General features: G+C 47.0%; 1 protein-coding gene across 1 annotated transcript in view; it reads left to right on the top strand.

Moving 5' to 3' along the window:
* Positions 1 to 18440, top strand: part of LOC311095071 (uncharacterized protein) — a 33943-nt gene extending 15503 nt beyond the window's left edge. The window contains exon 2 of the mRNA XM_084133404.1: positions 14668 to 18440. Within this exon, the coding sequence (XP_083989530.1) occupies positions 14677 to 16239 (1563 nt within the window). The 5' untranslated portion in view covers positions 14668 to 14676 and the 3' untranslated portion in view covers positions 16240 to 18440. The remainder of the gene's footprint in view (positions 1 to 14667) is intronic.
* Positions 18441 to 18503: the final 63 nt, after the last annotated feature.

Below are 18503 nucleotides of genomic sequence, written 5' to 3' on the forward strand. Positions count from 1 at the left end.
TATAAGGGAACAATGTAATTATTTTAAAACTAACAGGTACCTATTCTGTTAATATATTCCAGGCAAAAATTGTACGTCTGTTGTAAAAGTTTTTATCACATTTCTGGCAAAATATGTTCTTGTGCAATGTAGTTGCAGGGTAATTTTGACATCTGTGGGTTGTAAATTAAACTTGTGTATATATATATATATATATATATATATATATATATATATATATATACACACTCACCTAAAGGATTATTAAGAACACCTGTTCAATTTCTCATTAATGCAATTATCTAATCAACCAGTCACATGGCAGTTGCTTCAATGCATTTAGGGGTGTGGTCCAAGACAATCTCCTGAACTCCAAACTGAATGTCAGAATGGGAAAGAAAGGTGATTTAAGCAATTTTGAGCGTGGCCGGTCTGAGTGTTTCACAATCTGCTCAGTTACTGGGATTTTCACGCACAACCATTTCTAGGGTTTACAAAGAATGGTGTGAAAAGGGAAAAACATCCAGTATGCGGCAGTCCTGTGGGCGAAAATGCCTTGTTGATGCTAGAGGTCAGAGGAGAATGGGCCGACTGATTCAAGCTGATAGAAGAGCAACTTTGACTGAAATAACCACTCGTTACAACCGAGGTATGCAGCAAAGCATTTGTGAAGCCACAACATGCACAACCTTGAGGCGGATGGGCTAAAACAGCAGAAGACCCCACCGGGTACCACTCATCTCCACTACAAATAGGAAAAAGAGGCTACAATTTGCACGAGCTCACCAAAATTGGACAGTTGAAGACTGGAAAAATGTTGCCTGGTCTGATGAGTCTCGATTTCTGTTGAGACATTCAGATGGTAGAGTCAGAATTTGGCGTAAACAGAATGAGAACATGGATCCATCATGCCTTGTTACCACTGTGCAGGCTGGTGGTGGTGGTGTAATGGTGTGGGGGATGTTTTCTTGGCACTGTCACGGTTCATGAATTCACTGACTCTTTCTCGCGCTGTGTTTGTGTATGTGTGTGTGTGTGTGGGCATGGTCGCTGATCAGCCGCTGATTGTCCTCAGTGCCAGCTGATTTTGATCAGCGATTGTGGGATTTTTCCCTGTGCAGTGTGGTCTTCGTTTGGTGTTCCCAGTTCCCGTTTTGGAGTTTGTGTTGAGTTCTGTCTGCCTGTCTTCATCCAAGGATCCTGTCTCGTCTCTGCACATCACAGGTTCGTGTTTGTGTTCCTGTCAGCCTGCTTCGTCCAGAGGTGCTATCGCACATGGATCAGAGCCCGCGAGACTCTGCTCCAGGTGGGAGCATGCACCAAGGCTAAGGCCGATCGCCACCGGTCATGGCCTCCCGTATACGTCGTGGGTCAAAAAGTGTGGCTTTCTACTAGAAACATTCCGCTCCGCTCCGTGTCTAAAAAACTAGCTCCCAAATTCATTGGCCCGTTTACTGTCACCAAGATCATTAGTCCGGTGACAGTCTGCTTCAAACTTCCTCCAGCGTACAGGAGAATTCATCCCGCCTTTCATGTCTCCAAATTAAAGCCCGTTTTTCGTTCTCATCTTAATCCGCCAGCCCCGGTTCCCCCACCACCGCGACTTGTAGATGTGGAACCTACGTATTCGGTAAATCGTATTCTGGACTCTAGGCAGAGGGGACGCGGATTTTAGTATCTGGTGGACTGTGAAGGTTACGGTCCGGAGGAGAGAAGTTGGGTTCCTGCGAGAGACATTCTGGATCAGTCCCTTATTGATGATTACAATCAACAGGTAGGTCCACCTGGGAGCGCCAGGGGGTGCTCCTAGGGGGAGGGGTAATGTCACGGTTCATGAATTCACTGACTCTTTCTCGCGCTGTGTTTGTGTATGTGTGTGTGTGTGTGGGCGTGGTCGTGATCAGCGATCTCTATTTAAGCTCATGGTCTTCGTCTTGTGTTTGTCAGATCATTGTGGGATTTTTCCCTGTGCAGTGTGGTCTTCGTTTGGTGTTCCCGGTTCCCGTTTTGGAGTTTGTGTTGAGTTCTGTCTGCCTGTCTTCATCCAAGGATCCTGTCTCGTCTCTGCACATCACGGGTTCGTGTTTGTGTTCCTGTCAGCCTGCTTCGTCCAAGGATCTCATCTCTTCTCATCACGCCACGGAATTCGGGTTGCCCATCTGCCCCCTGCGCTACCAGGGATTATTGGACTGTGTTTCTGATTTCTCCTTCTGCGTGTTCATTCAATAAATCTGAGTTCTTGCAGTTGCATCTTCTGTCTTCATTGAAACGTCACAGGCACACTTTAGGCCCCTTAGTGCCAATTGGGCATCGTTTAAATGCCACGGCCTACCTGAGCATTGTTTCTGACCATGTCCATCCCTTTATGACCACCATGTACCCATCCTCTGATGGTTACTTCCAGCAGGATAATGCACCATGTCACAAAGCTCGAATCATTTCAAATTGGTTTCTTGAACATGACAATGAGTTCACTGTACTAAAATGGCCCCCACAGTCACCAGATCTCAACCCAATAGAGCATCTTTGGGATGTGGTGGAACGGGAGCTTCGTGCCCTGGATGTGCATCCCACAAATCTCCATCAACTGCAAGATGCTATCCTATCAATATGGGCCAACATTTCTAAAGAATGCTTTCAGCACCAAAACTTTTTTTTCTTTTTTTTCTTTCAAAAACCCCTTATGAAGAAAACTAAACAGAGGACCGTGACGTCGCCCGGTATGGCGCAGCCGGGGCCCCACCCTGGAGCCAGGCCCGGGGTTGGGGCTCGTATGCGAGCGCCTGGTGGCCGGGCCTCCCCCCACGGGGTCGAAGCGGCCGCTCGGAGCTGTGGCCGTAAGGTCTCCGGTGCCTGTCGAGGCGGCAATCCCCAAACCCGGTGGTGGACACCGGAAGTAAGGGATGCCGTCAAGCTGAAGAAGGTGTCCTATCGGGCCTTGTTGGCTTGTGGGACTCCTGAGGCAGCTGACGGGTACCGGCAGGCCAAGCGAACTGCAGCCCGGGTGGTTGTGGAGGCAAAAACTCGGGCCTGGGAGGAGTTCGGTGAGGCCATGGAGAAGGACTATCGGCTGGCCTCGAAGAGATTCTGGCAAACCGTCCGGCGCCTCAGGAGAGGGAAGCAGTGCCCTACCAACGCTGTCTACAGTAGAGGTGGGGAGCTGTTGACCTCGACTGGGGATGTCGTTGGACGGTGGAAGGAATACTTCGAGAATCTCCTCAATCCTGCCGTCACGTCTTCCATTGAGGAAGCAGAGGCTGAGGGCTCAGAGGTGGACTCGTCCATCACCCAAGCTGAAGTCACCGAGGTAGTCAAGAAACTCCTCGGTGGCAAGGCACCGGGGGTGGATGAGATCCGCCCTGAGTACCTCAAGTCTCTGGATGTTGTGGGGTTGTCTTGGCTGACACGTCTCTGCAGCATTGCGTGGCGGTCAGGGACAGTGCCTCTGGGATGGCAGACCGGGGTGGTGGTCCCTCTTTTTAAGAAGGGGGACCGGAGGGTGTGTTCCAACTACAGGGGGATCACACTTCTCAGCCTCCCCGGGAAAGTCTATGCCAGGGTACTGGAGAGGAGAATATGGCCGATAGTAGAACCTCAGATTCAGGAGGAACAGTGTGGTTTTCGTCCGGGCCGTGGAACACTGGATCAGCTCTATACCCTCTACAGGGTGCTGGAGGGTTCATGGGAGTTTGCCCAACCAGTCCACATGTGCTTTGTGGATTTGGAGAAGGCATTCGACTGTGTCCCTCGCGGCGGCCTGTGGAGGGTGCTCCGGGAGTATGGGGTCCGGGGTCCTTTCCTAAGGGCTATCCGGTCCCTGTACGACTGGAGCAGGAGCTTGGTTCGCATTGCCGGCAGTAAGTCAGACTTGTTCCCGGTGCGTGTTGGACTCTGGCAGGGCTGCCCTTTGTCGCCGGTTCTAGGCGCAGCCAGGGGCCGGAGGGTGTCAGGTTTGATGACCACACAATTTTGTCTCTGCTCTTTGCAGATGATGTTGTCGTGTTGGCCTCATCAAACCAGGACCTTCAGCATGCACTGGGACGGTTTGCAGCCGAGTGTGAAGCGGCTGGGATGAGAATCAGCACCTCCAAATCCGAGGCCATGGTCCTCAGTCGGAAAAGGGTGGCTTGCCCACTTCAGGTTGGTGGAGAGTTCCTGCCTCAAGTGGAGGAGTTTAAGTATCTTGGGGTCTTGTTCACGAGTGAGGGAAGGATGGAACGGGAGATTGACAGACGGATCGGTGCAGCTTCCGCAGTAATGCGGTCAATGTACCGGTCTGTCGTGGTGAAGAAAGAGCTGAGCCGCAAGGCGAAGCTCTCGATTTACCGGTCAATCTACGTTTCTACTCTCACCTATGGTCATGAGCTTTGGGTCATGACCGAAAGGACAAGATCCCGGATACAGGCGGCCGAAATGAGCTTTCTCCGCAGGGTGGCTGGGCGATCCCTTAGAGATAGGGTGAGAAGCTCGGTCACTCAGGAGGAGCTCAGAGTAGAGCCGCTGCTCCTCCACATCGAGAGGGGTCAGCTGAGGTGGCTCGGGCATCTGTTCCGGATGCCTCCTGAACGCCTTCCCGGGAAGGTGTTCTGGGCGCGTCCCACTGGGAGGAGACCCCGGGGAAGACCTCGGACATGCTGGAGAGACTATGTCTCCCGGCTGGCCTGGGAACGCCTCGGTGTCCCCCCGGAAGAGCTGGAGGAAGTGTCTAGGGAGAGGGAAATCTGGGCATCTCTGCTTAGACTGCTGCCCCCGCGACCCGGCCCCGGATAAGCGGAAGAAGATGGATGGATGGATGGATGGCTTTCAGCACCTTGTTGAATCAATGCCACGTAGAATTAAGGCAGTTCTGAAGGCGAAAGGGGGTCAAACACAGTATTAGTATGGTGTTCCTAATAATCCTTTAGGTGAGTGTATATATATATACATATACATAAAAAAACACGTGTTTTACTTGCCGATCGTCATCCTCGTGCAGTGGGTCACGTGATTTTGCTGCAAGGACATTGCACAGTAACGTTATTAACAAACTTGTATAATTTACTTTATACGACTAGGTTTACACATTTTAGGACATATATCGACATTTTAGTGCTCTAACTATGAGTTACAAGCAATACACATTTTAGAAAACGTCTTACCTGTTTTTAAATCTTCGATGTCTTTCTGACCGAGAACGGGGATCACGGCCTTACCACCGCCTCCCGGAATACTCACTATCAAGTTCAAACTTACGTCTTTTCCTTCCTCGTTGTTTTCCCACACACGCTCACCCACAACTTGTAAACCTACCCCATGGATGTGTGACTCTCTCAGCAATGAAATTATGTTTCTTTGCATTTCCATGGTAGAAATGCCATGTCAGCAGGGGGCAAAGAGTTTCACTGCTGTCGAGTGAAAACGATTTGATTCAAGTGTCAAACGATTCTCGATGCACCTTTTTCTCCAGTTCTTTTATTCATTGTTACTATATAATTAATTAGTTATTTTGGTAACACTTTACAATGGGGTTGTATTAGTAAACATTAGCAAATGCATTAAATAACATGAACAAACAATATAATTTTTCAACATTTATTAATCTTTGTTAATGTAAGTTACTGTTTATGTTAGTTCATGGTGCATAAATTAATGTTATACCGCTTGATTTTATAAATGTATTAGTAAATGCAGAATTTAACATGAACTAAGATTAATAAATGCTGTAGAAGTATTATTCATTGATACGTCACGTAATCTAATCAATTAGATGGTATGGCCGCAAGCTAGAAGGTCACGTTTGAGCCTGCTCTCTACAATCCTGACTAATCCTTTTAGTTGAGCCAAAAACTCTCAGAAACTGTGAAACTGGCGCAGAAATGCCTGGCACTGGAAGAGGGAGTAGAGATAAGCCTAAATCAACTACGCAATCCAAATTAACAGGCTTTGGATTGCATGGCATAGAGCAGCCAGCTAGCAAGGAAGCTAACGTTACGAATGATGCTAACGCTGCTAGCAAAGAAACTAACGAAGGTGATGTGAACAATAACGCGATGATTCCACCCGGCAAAGACCAACAGCTGCTGAATATGGCTAAAGATGAGATATTGGGAGAGATACGCAATTTGAAAACAGAGTTCGCGGGAAGATTTGATGGCGTACTGAAAGCTATAGAAGAAACAAGAAAGGATATGTCTGAATGTACAGAGCGGATGGCCGAGGCAGAAGTGCGTCTGTCTAACGTGGAAGATTAGCAGGTCGACTTGAAAGCGGTGGTCGAGAGTTTACAGAAAAGAAATAAACATCTTGAGGACAAAATGGTCGATATGGATACAAGATCGCGTTTGAACAATCTTAGGCTGGTAGGTCTCCCTGAAAATTGTGAGGGCTCCGACATGTGCGGGGTTTTTGGAGAGTTGGCTGCCAGACGCGCTGGAGTTAAACCCAATGCGTCACCCTTTAGTCCTGGAAAGGGCTCACCGCGTCGGGCCAAAGAGAGACACCGATGCCTCGCCGAGAACGGTAATCATGAGATTTCTTAACTTCAAGCAGAAAGAAACCGTACTAAGGCCCCGTCCACACTACTACGTTTTCGTTTAAAAACGGAGACCTTTTGCTACGTTTGCACCTCCCGTCCACACTAAAACGGCAAAAATGTAGACCCAAAACGGAGAAGTTTAGAAACGCTGCCGACCCGTTTTTCGTTTTGAATCTCCGGAGGGCGTTTTAGTGAAGACAGGTCAAAACGGAGGACTTTAGAAATGATGACGTAGTAGAGGCTCACGCTCGGCTCTATGATTGGTGTCATCAGTCATGGCGTATATCTTTGCTAGCAGCTGTTCTGCAAGTAAATTCTGCATTTTTCAATGCTATAACTGCCTACATGCGCCGGAGGCAAGCTATTATTCGAGCGATCTGTGACAATTCCCGTGTGCAGCGGCGGTATCGACCGTACATGGAGTGGCGGTTTTGGGTTAACCTGGGAAGAACCAGCGCATGGTGGGATAATTTTATCAATGAAGTTGTGTTTACACCGGCACGCGCATGCCCAGTGTTGGTGAATGGTCATGTGATCCGCGTTTTCAGTCGTTTTAATGTGGACGGAGATCAATTCTAATACGCAGCTAAAACGCTGGTGTGGACGGAGATCATATTCGTTTTAATTCTCCGTTTCTAAACTAAAACGCAGTAGTGTGGACTACTAAGAGCTGCCAAAACAATGAAGGATATCTTCTACAAGAACCAACGTGTGAAGCTGTTTGCTGATGCCGCTGCGGAGGTGCACAGGCAGCGGAAGCAGTTCGATGTTGTTCGCGACCAGCTGCGTAAACTAGGGGTGCGGCATGGCATTCTTTCCCCATCCACGTTGGTGCTGACATACAAGGAGAAAGTCCACAAGTTCACTTCCCCAGCGGAGGCCAAGATCTTTGTCCAGAAGATCCAAATGGATACAGAATAAACAGAATGACTTGTGTTTATAGGTACTGCCACTGCCGTAACAACCACATATTGTAGGTATTTTTGATAAGGCATTTTTGAAGTTGTAAATGCAAGTACATTTCAAAAAGGATACATTATTTGAATACAGTTGCAGGTGAACGTTGAGATGTTTCTATACTGACAACATCTCAGGAATCTGACGGTGTTAGCGGTTGGAAGTAGTGTATTTCAGGGGTTTGCCCAGTTAGCTGGGAAGGGGAGTTTTGTCTTTGTGATGTTCGTGCTGTTCGCAGCTTTTAGTTCATGTTCCAATGTTCTATTGTGTGTTAACTCTCAGACACATTTATATTGTGTAAAAATAATGTTATTGTATGTTTTGCTTAGATGACACAAAAATTTGAAATTAAATATACTTCCTGGAATTGCAGGGGCTAAAGTAAACCTAAAAAGATCAAGCAGGTTATGAATAAAATAAAAGATCTAGGCTCTAAAATAGTTTTCCTGCAGGAGACCCACACTCTTGAGGAGGAAAATATCAGAATAAGCAGGAGGTGGCAGGGATCGCTGTATGCATCCTCATTTACATCTAGAGCTTGAGGTGTAATTACACTAATTCATAAATCGGTACCATTGCATGTCACAAATGTTATAAAAGATAAATTTGGAAGATACTTGATTACTCAAGGATCTATTTTACATGAAAATTTCAACTTAGTGAATGTATATGGACCTAATATAGATGATGATCGATTCTTTATAAATTTATTTCAAACCATTTATTCTCTCTCAGGAAAAAATATTATTGGTGGAGATTAGAACTGCGTTTTAAATCAAATTCTAGACCGATCCACTGGAATTGACCAGACTCATCATAAAAGCAGAGAAATCATCCAGAACTTTATGAAGGAGTTGCAGATGGTAGATATTTGGCGACATTATAATCCAATCGATATTACATACTCTTGTCACTCTAAAACATTTAATACATATTCTCGCTTAAATTACTTTCTGATTTCGGGTAGACTTGTTGCCTAATATGGGAGAATGTTCCTATGATGGTATTACAATATCAGACCATGCTTCATGTAACATAAAATATACTCAAAGATTTATTGATAGACCCTCCTAGATGGTGCTTACATCAAAAATGGCTCAAGGTTGAATCTTTTGTAGGATATGTTGGGAATAAAATTGATGAATATTTTAATATAAACACAACACAAACCACTGCTCGTGTCAAATGGGATGCCTTTAAGGCCTGTATAAGGGGTTATATAATTTCTTATACTTCTTCAAAATCTAAAGAACTGCGCAAGAAAAGACAACAATAATAAGAAAAAATAAAGAATTTGGAGAAGCAGTTGTTTAGAGATAAGAATTCACAAGCGCAGAGTCCCGTCCAGCGCAGAGCCCTCACCGCTGGTCCCGTCCAGCGCAGAGCCCTCACCGCTGCCCAGCACAGAGCCTGACAATTCTGTTCCCCAGCATGTCTTTGAAGTCCCACCCAGCCTCCCTCTCCCACCTCCTCTCTTCTGTCTTCAGCCTTCCTCATCTCCTCTGCCTCCTGTCAGCCCTGTCACTCGCCCACTAGAAGTCAGTGGATTGGTGGGCTCGCTGTGGGGCTTCCAGTCCCCAGCGTCGTCCTGGACTGTGGATTCCTGGGTTCCGCCTCCAGCAGCTTCGTCCAGGATTCCACATCGGCCCATCGCTCCACTGTCTCACCCTTGGCTCTTACCTCCCTCAGCTCCACCGTGGTCCTTCAGTTCACCAGTTCCGCCAGGCTCCCTCGTTCCCCCGTATTTGCTTTGGTCCCTCGTCGGCCTTCCATCGCCTCTGGACTTCTCTCCTCTGGCTTCGCCTCGTCCCTTAGTCCCCCCCGGCTCCCTTGGACTCCTCTCTCCCTTCTGCTCATCCTTTGTCCTCAGTCCCTCTGTCTCCACCGCGCCCTTCAGTAACCCTGTCTACACTTCGGTCGCCTGAGCCTGCGGATTCCCCCGGTCACTCTGAAACCACTGTTCCACCGTGTCCTAGCAAACTTCCGTCTTCTCCCTGTCATTCCCTGTCTTTGGTTCCGCCCTGGTCTCCTCTACCACCTGCCTTGCCTCCGTCAGTCGGCCCCCTGGAGTCGTCAGTCCTGCCTCCCCCATGGCTCCTCTCTCCGTCTGCTCCGCCCTGGTCCTCCGAGATGCTGGTACCGTCCTGGAGTCCTCGGTCCCTATTAGCCCTCCGGAGAGGACTTCAGGACGCCCACCCCCCCCCCTCCCGTGTTTCTTGTACGGCGCGAGGACGCGCCTGCCGGGAGGGGGAGGTAATGTCACGTCACTGTCAGTGTTGTGTTTCTGTTTTTCTGTTTAGCTCATCTGTTTCCATGGTTACCCTCATTAGTTCATTTGTGTGGCGAGCAGGACGAGGCAGAGGGCCGTGAGAGAGCGGCATGAGGCCGGTGGCGTGATTACTCTGATGAGCGACACCTGCGAGACGCACCGGTCTCGAATCTCTCACGGAGGAGCGGAATCATAAAGGATGAGCGACGACAGTGAAGAGCGAGAGAGGAACAGGCCTGTGTTTTATTTTGACGTTTTGTGTTGCCAGCAGTCGTCCGTGAGGGGCTGCTGGCTTTTACTTTCGTTTTGTATTTGTTTTATTTTGTTATTAAAATCGTTGAATGTTCGCCGGTTCTCGCCTCCTTCTTCCCATAACATCTGAACCTCGTTACACTGGTGCCGAAACCCGGGAAGAAGGAGGAACGCGCTGTCAAAGAGCCCTCGCCGCTGTAGGGAATCCGCGGTGCCATCGAGCATGGTGAGCAGAGTCCGTCGCAATGGACGCTCGAGGCGGTGCGCTGGAGTGAGTTGCCGCGGGGACGGTCGAGCTCGCTGCTGGCCCCCTGGGTGCTGGAGGGACGGCTGCGTCTGTGAGGGAGAGGAGGAGTCGCCGCCGTTCGCCGTGGGCCGGAGCCTGCTGTCGTCCGCCATGATGGGGAGGAGCAGGGAACGGGGGATTCCTGCCGTCTGCCCATATCCGGAGGAGCCGTCGCCGTCCAACAGGCGGCGGAGGAGCCTCGTGCTGTCCACCGAGGGCTATCCAGCGCCACCGCCAGGCACCGCGGAGAAGATCGCCCAGCTGGTGCAGGGCCAGATGGCAGCGCGTTGTGGGAACCGGACCAATAATTTATTTTATTTTTTCTCTTTCTTTTTTCCTCTCTCCCCTCTCTCGTCTCTGTCGCTCCTCATGCTTCCGTCTCCTTTTCTCTCGCCTCGTCTGTCCATACCCCCAGGTACCACAGCCGCCGTGTCCGGTCTCCCCGGAGGAGGGGGAGTAGAGCGCAGTCTCGTGGGTACCCCCCGGCCTGCGAGGGGCGATGGGGGTATGTGGCGAGCAGGACGAGGCCGAGGGCCGTGAGAGAGCGGCATGAGGCCGGTGGCGTGATTACTCTGATGAGCGACACCTGCGAGACGCACCGGTCTCGAATCTCTCACAGAGGAGCGGAAGCATAAAGGATGAGCGACGACAGTGAAGAGCGAGAGAGGAACAGGCCTGTGTTTTATTTTGACGTTTTGTGTTGCCAGCAGTCGTCCGTGAGGGGCTGCTGGCTTTTACTTTCGTTATGTATTTGTTTTATTTTGTTATTAAAATCGTTGAATGTTCGCCGGTTCCCGCCTCCTTCTTCCCATAACATCTGAACCTCGTTACAATTTGTATCACCTGTGTCTTGTTAATTACCCTCTCTTGTATCACCTGTTTTCAGTTCATCTGTGTGTATTTAGTTTCCTCTGTTCAGTCAGTCCTTGTTGGTTCTACTTTGTTCATATTGTGTGTTGAGTGTGTGTCATCCTGCCTGTATGTACCTGTGAGTAAGATTTAAGTAAATTGTTTGCACTGAAGCCTTTGGACTTTGAGTCTCCTTCAACCCGCACCACACCCGTGACAATAATAAAGCTACAGCGGATAGGGCAGCCTCCAACATACTAAGGTTAAATCAGTCTTTTTATGAACAGGGGGAGAAGCCAGGTAAGATTTTAGCATGGCAAATTAAGCAATTGGAAGCACAAACAAATATAACTACAATAATAAATACAAAAGGAGAGCCAATTGTGGATCCAATAGAGATAAATAAAGAATTTAGAAATTATTATGAAAAACTTTATGATTCTCAGGGCCATACAGATCTAAACACAGAAGACCTGCAGAAGACCTGGTAACACTTTATTTTGATGGTCCCCCTATAGATAGTCTATTGATAGTCTGCTGACTTTAACTTACTTTACAAGTACGTATCTACTTACTCTCATCAGGGTAGTATCTGTAGATTGTCTATTACATGTTTGTAGCAATCATTACACTGTATGTAACATGCAAACTGCTATTAAACATTCTGTCAGTAAAGTGTTACCAATTTAGGTTGTAGATGTTCAACAGCGTATTTGTAGACATGCAACAAATCCTCAACAGGTTCTCAATAGTACTTTAAATAGTCAGCATGTAGATATTAACCAATGTATCAACAGACTTTCAGTTAACATGCAGTTGTCTATAAGTAGCAACATAACATCATTTCAAATGAACCTGTAACGAATACGACTCTGGGTAAATATGAATTAGCTCAAGAATATGGGGAATCTTGGGAATATTAATATTTATGACTCATGGTCATAATTCATATTTACCCAGAGTCGTATTCGTTACATGTTTGGTGGAGTAATTTTAGGCAGTTTCAAACTTTATTTTGGTGGGCAAATTCAGTTTCAGTTGAATGTGTATTATTGGTTTAATAATTGTAAGCTATACGCGCGTTTTGAATTGTGAGGTAAGTCGCTAAGGCGAACTCACCCAGCTGATGGTATAGGCACAAAGCCAGCTCAGCTCTGTAAAAATCTGCAGTTCATGATATTACAGTGTCCCTGTAAAGACGAAGCAAAACTCTTTGCAGTGGGTACATGTAATATGATTTAAACCGACTAAATGAAGACGAAGGATCTCTTTTAGGACGAAGACGTAAATCTGGCCTGAGCAGTGATTCAGTTTGTCAGTCGTAATAGGCCTTATTATATACAATACGTTAACGATAAACTCCTGGTCAGAAATTGGCGTCGCGATCCAATTTTGTACACCTAATGCATTATCATAAAGTGCTAATTTGATTAATGTTTATGGGAGATGAGCAGAGGCATAATTCCTGCTCATAGCTGTTTTGATGCCTGTCGTGCTCACAGCTTAAGTAAATAGATGTTTTAATGCCTGTTTGCTCACAGTTTCTAAAATTTGAACAGAAGAAAATAATACCTGTTCACAGCTGTAGTAATCACAGATGTTTTAATCCCTGTTTGCTCACAGTTTCTATTAATTAAAACAGAAGTCCTAATTCCTGTTTTTATTATAAACCGTTTCATATATAATGTGTAATTGGAGACCAGTTTTATGAATTAAAACAGATGATAATCCCTGTCCTTATTCTAAACCGTCTCATGTATAATGTGTAATTTAATAGATGTGTAATTCCTATTAGTCACATGTTGTGAAACTCGCGTCATTTTTCGCATGCAACTGAGCGCAAAATGAGCCCAAAAGTATAGTGATTTCTAAGAAAAATTCCAGTCTCAGTTGTTGAAACACTGACCAACAGCCTTTAGGTGTGTGTGGCAGTTCTCAAATTGCGCGCCCCACCGACGTCATCCTGCGTGAGCGTCGCCTCCCACTGACGTCAGCCTGCGCGAGCAAAATTGCGCCATCTGCTGGCGGTAAAAGATAATACCTGCTCTCAATTTCTTTTTCTCTCTCTGCATTCATTTTCTCTTCTTTTCCCCGATCATAGAATGAACGGTCGAACTCTCAAATACTTACCTGCATTCAAAGCTTAGCTTATGCTGATATTATTTGGAGTTAGACAATTCTCTTTTCTGTTTTTGATTGTCACACTTTAAGAAAAAAAAACTTTTCCGAATTAAAGCTTAGACTTGATTCACTCAGTTCATTGATAGTCCCAGCCTGCATTGAAGGGTCTCATTGCTACCCTTTTCGTTTGATTATTTTTATAATCAATACTAATAACTTCAGTGTTATTGTAAGGATTATAGGAAGTCATTCTGAATTTCAGTTTTAATTAGTATTGATACATCACTGTCATCATCCTAATTTTCTTTCCTTCCTTATTTTTATTATTTTGGACCTCTCCTTGCACGCTTAGTTGAATTTCAATTCAAACTAGTTTGAATTTTGATTTAAAATTGTGTCTAATCCACCAGGTAGACCACTGAGAGGACATACGCCCCTCACCCTGGTGGCACAAATCCACTGCCGGGGCCTATTCCTCTGCCTGCGTCTCAAGCCTGTGTTGTTATTCACATTTTATTTCATTGATAATTTTCTTTTTCCTCTTCCCTCTCTTCTCCAGTCTCTCCAAAAGGGGGGGGGGGGGGGGGGGAGGTTATTCTGATAAATCACCATCAGTTATCATAATTCCCCTTTTGTTGTATCACTATTTTAGTAAAGCCTTTGCCTCTGACTCCTGCATACATATTTACCCAATTTGATGAAACCAGAAAGCCTTAATTCACATTAAGTCCAACCTCTTAATCCCTTATTGTGTATCTATGGGCAGGACTCAGTCAGTGCACTGTGGTGATTGAGACGTCATCACTGGTTTCCACCTGGATGACCTCTATTCACCCCAGGTAACTAAAATTTGATAGAACCCATCCACTTGGTATGAACCACCGAATACTAGATATTCCTCCTGGTGTATTTTAAGTGTTGGCCCACCTTTTTCTCTCTAAGACACACCTTCTTTCGAGGTCCTGTCCCGATAACTCTAGCAGTGTTAATAGGCTTAGGCCTCTTTAATTTTGTTTTTTTTACTTTACTATATAACACTCTCCGTGTTATTGTTTGTGACATTTCATTGCAGACCAATTCACTTCCTTGTGTTGTGTTTCCCTTTTTCTTCCCTACCTCTAACTTTGTCTTTCTCTATTCTGTTGTGATTTGTTTCTCTCATTTCACGTACATACAGAACCTAAGAGAGACCCCAGGAAAGCTGAATAATAGAGTAAACAATCCAAGCGGGCGTCATTAGACGACCCCCAGGCTACCGCCTGTCAAAATCTCTATTGTGGGTTTAGCCATACCCACGAAATTGGCTCCGCTAATTGTCGGCATCAGTTAGCCCCGAAATTCTCATAAACGGCCTAGCCCGTATGAGTATAGCTCATTTGACCCTAAAACAAACTTGCATTTTGTCTCTTTTTGTGTGTGCTGTGCTTCTCTCGCCAACAGTAAGCCGAGATGTCGAGCTCACCCTGTCCTGCAGTCCGCTGGGACGACCTTGAGGCATGGCTGAGAGACATAACAAAGACCGTGCTGCCCCAGGACCCACATCGCTCGAGCCAAGAGCAACGGGACACAGACCTGGACCAGTTCGAGTCCCATGATCCAGCCCAGACATACAGCCACGAGCAGCTGTCCAAAATCTTCGGAAACCTCGCACTCAAACTCGTCGCCAGGGCCCGGGACAGCGAAAAGAGCAACGCCGACCTGCAGCAAAAGACAGCCGCACTACAGCTCCAGGCCACAGAGGCCCTGGAGGACCGAGCACACACACAGAGCCGTCTAGACCAGCTACTCTTCCCGACCGAGGAAGAGGACGCCACAGATCCAAAGCTCCAGAAAGAAGTAGAAAGACTTCGAAATGCCCTGCAAGATCTGCACCTCGACACAGACCAAAGAGAACAGTTGGAGAGAGAAACCAGAAAAGAACTCAACGAAAGGCTCCAACGGGCTGAAGCCCTCCTTGAGAGAGCAGAGACTAGAATTCATCAGCTCGCTCAGCAGAGACACGAGCTCCAAGATGAACTTGACACTGTTCAGGCAGAACTAAAACATGCTTACAGATTGCAGAGTGTCTGGAACGGAGAAACACACATCACAGAGTTTCTCCCAGCCAGCCACCCCAACCCTGTCAGCCAAACATCAAAAGCTGAAGGGGGCGGAGCTGAAAAGGGTCAGAATCCTCTCCAGACGGATTGGGCCCCCAGCAACAGCTCTCCTCCCAAAAGCCTTGACAAGCTGGCCAGAAACATTCCTACGTTTGCCGGAGACCACAGTGTTTATGCGTACCTTCAAGACATTGATTTTCACCTGCAAACTGTCGCTAACGTGACAGCTTGGGACAAGTTCTACTTGTTACGAATCACCGCAAATAGAGATGTGCGTAAGTTTCTGGATCGCCAACCAGACCCCGTCAAAGCAGATTACAAGCAACTGCGACAAGCTTTGATCCGTGAATTCTCTGACCCAGAATCAGACCAAGGGTTTATCACGGCCTTTGACGTGAAGCAGGGTCGACTTGAACACCCACACTCCTATTATGACCGACTCCGACAAACGTTCTTCGGAGCAACCAACTCCCCAGGTATGGAAGAGGATGTGACTTTCAGAACGTTGTTTCTGCGAAATCTGCATAGCACTGTGAGTAAACATCTCGATGTGCTCGTCTGCCCACGAACCATGTCTACTCGACAACTCAGAGACTTAGCCCACAAGGCTTACACCAAGCAAAGGGCTATAGATGAAAAGACTGTAGAAACGCACACAATTTACTCCGTCCCCGAGCACTGCTCAGAGCCAGACAGCAGATTGCAGCACGACTGTGACGGTGCTCATCCAGAGCGTCGGACCGAACGCTCAGAAAGATTCTGGAACCAGCATCACTCGCCGTCCAGAACTCCAAGCCCAGACCGTCGAAACTGCAACCTCTCTCCCCAGAACACTGGTGAGCCAGAGTCTTCTTACACAACAGATGAAGACAGTGCAGCCACGTCTGACACCGACACAGAAAACGAACACTGACACCTGCTGCTTCAAGGTCATCTCTGACCTGCAGCTGTGCAACCAGACCAATGTCTGCGCCACATACCTACCACCATCACGATTGCAGTGACTACACAGCACAATCAAACTTTACCAACTACACTGCACGCCTCAGAGCCACTTACGCCACCTCCGCTGTGTACAAAGAAAGGTCATGCGGGCCTCTGATGAACAGACCTTTCCTATGCCAACAATGATGCCCCAACGCCACTCATGAGACATCGAAGCATGTGGCATACCAACCTCAGCGAAGCAACAAGACTGTCCTAGCCAACCAAGGACATCCGTCGCTGAAATTTTTCCTCCCTTTCTCTCTCTCTCTCTCTCTCCTCTGACAGAATGCTGTGGTGGTTCGCGAGAAAGCAGCCACAATCGGACATCACCAGGTCCGGCATCCGGCATCGCATTAAGAGAGAACACCCCCGACTCCTGATTACCAAGGCAGGACTCACACTCAGGAAGTCTAACACTGTGAGGGGCATCTCCACGGTCACCAACCACGCCCCGACACTCGTCTTGGCTTTCATCCTGTACCAGACTCAACAAGACGTGAGCAACCACAGCCAAGCTCACAAAGCCGTGTCTGGCGAGTTCCTACGAACCGTGAAAAAGGGGGGTCCCACGACATCGACCCCCTCAACCTCACTTGAGCTGAGTCATCAGCCTAGCAACCACCTGCTATTTGATCGTCAGGATCCACCTGCCATCTGACCATCGCTACCGTGATGAGTCGACTAAGCACATACACGCCCGTCAACTCCTCAAGGGGGGGAATGTAACGCAAAGAAGATGGCCAGATTACCAGCTCTCTCTCTATATATTTTTAAATTACTGAAATTACCAACAAACGAACTCTGTCCTTCTTGAACTGTCTACAAACAACAGATGGCATCTATCAGCTCAAGTAACTCATTGATGGCTGTCTATAGACACCTCTTTTATGAGTTTACACGGGAAGCCACGAGCGCAAGGCGCCACAATGTCTGAGATTACGCAGATCCCCTAGGGATATTCTTAGACACTGATTTACACTTAAACACTGATTTATACGTCAGAAAACAACAAGACTTTGTCTGGCCAGATGCGCTGGCTAATGATCTCATCAAACCAAACACACACACACACATAGGCAAGAGAGCAAAAGTTCAGCGGCAGCGTGAACTCTCAGTCCTGGTCACACACACACACACACACACACACAGAAACACACATGGATCCTACCACGTGTGATCAAAATCATTTGGTACAATGTTTAAAATGTATTTTCTTGATGGGTGCATGATCCCTTGTCCCAAACATTATGCCTATATAACTTTATTGGTTTGTAATCAATGTGATGTGACTATAATCGTGTATCTGTGTGTCATTATGTCATAGCAGTGCCATTCATGGTATCGTCTTGTTCCAGAGATCCCAACGGTCTCGAATGTTTAACGCAACATATCAGAGGATGCATTGTTTTATTAATACCAGTGATATTAATGTTACGAACGAATCTATCGTTCCAATTTCTAAGAGGAAGGGGGGTATAGATCTCGAAACGTCAGGAGGTGTGCCCGATCCGTTGTTAAAGACGGTTGGCCCACGTCCATGAGAGGGCGTGAGTTTTGGCCCCTTCAAAATATCATGCTTCCCTTCGCTCTTCTCTGATTCCTGCTCTTCCTTCTTCGACCCCGCTGATTCCACTTCCTCTCTTCTCCGGTCGCCCTCATCCCGGACCTCATCCACGTGTAGCGCAGCTCCATGGCAACCAGCTGAACAGGCCTCGCCGTGGCCTCTGGGACACAAACCCCCGTGCCATGTAAAAGCCTGCTGCCTTAGAAACCAAGATTTCTGGCCTCTTCCGCACGGAAGACGAACTTTCTCGGTAAAGTTACATCCAGTGAGCCTTTAAACTTCGCGGCACCTGAAGACGCAACAGAAACAGGACACCATCCGCGCTGTCCTGCCAGTTTCAGCATCACCCGAACAAAAGACAAAATCGCAAGTATATTGAGTTGATAAAACTGCTTTCCAGGTTGTCTCGCGAACTTAGGTTTCTGTATGTAATAATTACTAGCTTTTCTCTTCTCTTTATTCTCTTTTATTTCTTTCTTTCATTTAATTTCATTCTGATCACTTATGTTATTGTTTGGTTATATGTTTGTTTGTTTATTGTTTGCATTTTTACGTACGTTTATATTCGTAGCTCATATAATCTCTAGTTTTGCATTTATTAAAAATTCATAAATACTTTTCACTGT

This window comes from Abramis brama, assembly GCF_963993115.1.
Source record: "Abramis brama genome assembly, chromosome: 13".
In the NCBI taxonomy this organism is placed as follows: Eukaryota; Metazoa; Chordata; class Actinopteri; order Cypriniformes; family Leuciscidae; genus Abramis; species Abramis brama.